We start from the raw sequence: 1,651 nt of genomic DNA, 5'->3' as shown, positions 1-1,651 counted from the left end.
CATGACTTATGCCACTTCCAAAGAATATGTATCTGTGCCAGATTGTCATCATATATTATAGAAAGTTTCCATTGCTCCAGTTTTTCCTACCATATCATCCTTCAAATGCATCAATTCCAGCTGTCTTTTCTTCAAATCACTCCCTCAACACTTTCTACAGTCCAAATGTCTGAGGCCCTGTTCTTTGTTTTCATTGAGAGTGGCATTGGAGAAGAGTAATATTGAACACATTTAGCCTCAATTCTCTTTTTTTTCTTTCATCTTTTCTTCCATCTTCCCTTTCTTTTATTGCATGCTTTCTTACTCTGTTTCTTTTGTTGTTGTTGTTGTGATGTGTTTGAACATATCCTATTATTTCTCTAGGACTGTCAGTCTAAGATAGCTCTACTAACATTTCTACAGAAGTCAATTGATTTAAATATGTCTCGGATTTTAACCCAGGTCTGCTCTTAGAGCAGCTGCTACTTTTCTGTTTGAGAGCCGTAAGGCAATCTTTTTCAGTGATTGCTCATGCTCCCTGTAATAGTATTTTTGACTGTTGATTGACACCAGCTACACTCACAGACACTGCACAGGCATTTGCTTTTGTATTTACTGACTGCTTTGCATGGGCCCCCTACAGCCCAGCCCAGCTGCTAAGAATTTATAAACCAGGCCTTTGCAATGAACACTGAGCTGCATCAGACATCAGGGGGAGCAAAATGAAGTCACAAACCCATGTTCTCATATCCCTGCTGCTTTGGGTGTCTGGTGAGAAACTCAAATTATTATAATCTTTACAGAGTCACTTTATTATAAATAAGAAACTTAGAGTCTGCCAGGCTCAGTATTTCATATTTCAATAATAATGCTCTAACATGATAGTACAAATATATTAAGTGGCAAATTGTAACTGTTTTTACAATCTGTATTTGTGTCTATAAGCATGTTCATTGTGTGTTCCTGATTGCAGGTGCCTGTGCAGACATCGTGATGACTCAGTCTCCATCCTCCCTGGCTGTGTCAGCAGGAGAGAAGGTCTCCATCAGCTGCAGGTCCAGTCAGAGCCTTTATCACAGCAGCAGCAAAAAGAACTTATTGGCCTGGTACCAGCAGAAACCAGGGCAATCCCCTAAGCTGCTGATCTACCATGCATCCACTCGGCACACTGGGATCCCTAATCGCTTCACAGGCAGTGGATCTGGGACGGATTTCACTCTCAGCATCAGCAGTGTGCAGGATGAAGACCTGGCAGTTTATTACTGTCAGCAGGGTATTAGTGATCCTACCACAGTGCTTCAGCCTCCAACAGAAAACTTGACAGTGTCACCAGCTGCCTGCACCACACACAGCCCTGGCCCTGCACACTTCCCCCTTCTGTGTGATAGAGTGTGTGCCTGAATACATGATGAAAAAGGTTGCAGAGCCAGTACAAATTATGTCTCTTTGGTCTTTTGGTATGAAAATCCTTTAAATGAAAATACAAAAAGAATTCAGGATTATCATTCATTTCCTTCTGTAGAATTTGGGGGACATAAAGGAGGCCATCAGATCACTGTAATAAATCTGGAAGCTGATGTAGATGTTTTTAAAGATCAAACTGCTATTGGAACACAAGAAGTGAGAGAAGGAAGATCAGGATAAGTAGTCTATAGAATTCTGGGTAGAGCAG

At 41.2% G+C, this 1,651-nt stretch overlaps 1 gene segment (V, D, J or C); it reads left to right on the top strand.

The window, feature by feature from the left end:
- The first annotated feature begins 687 nt into the window (after positions 1-687).
- LOC129676549 (immunoglobulin kappa variable 4-1-like) lies at positions 688-1,380 on the top strand. The segment is given in 2 exon segments: positions 688-750; positions 953-1,380. Coding segments are annotated over 2 exon segments (477 nt in total).
- The last annotated feature ends 271 nt before the right edge of the window (positions 1,381-1,651 follow it).

Source organism: Psammomys obesus, unplaced genomic scaffold (assembly GCF_907164565.1).
Source record: "Psammomys obesus unplaced genomic scaffold, mPsaObe1.curated_primary_1811, whole genome shotgun sequence".
Classification (NCBI taxonomy): domain Eukaryota; kingdom Metazoa; phylum Chordata; class Mammalia; order Rodentia; family Muridae; genus Psammomys; species Psammomys obesus.
Note: the sequence above shows the minus strand (reverse complement) of the source record. Positions and strands in the feature narration are given on the sequence as shown.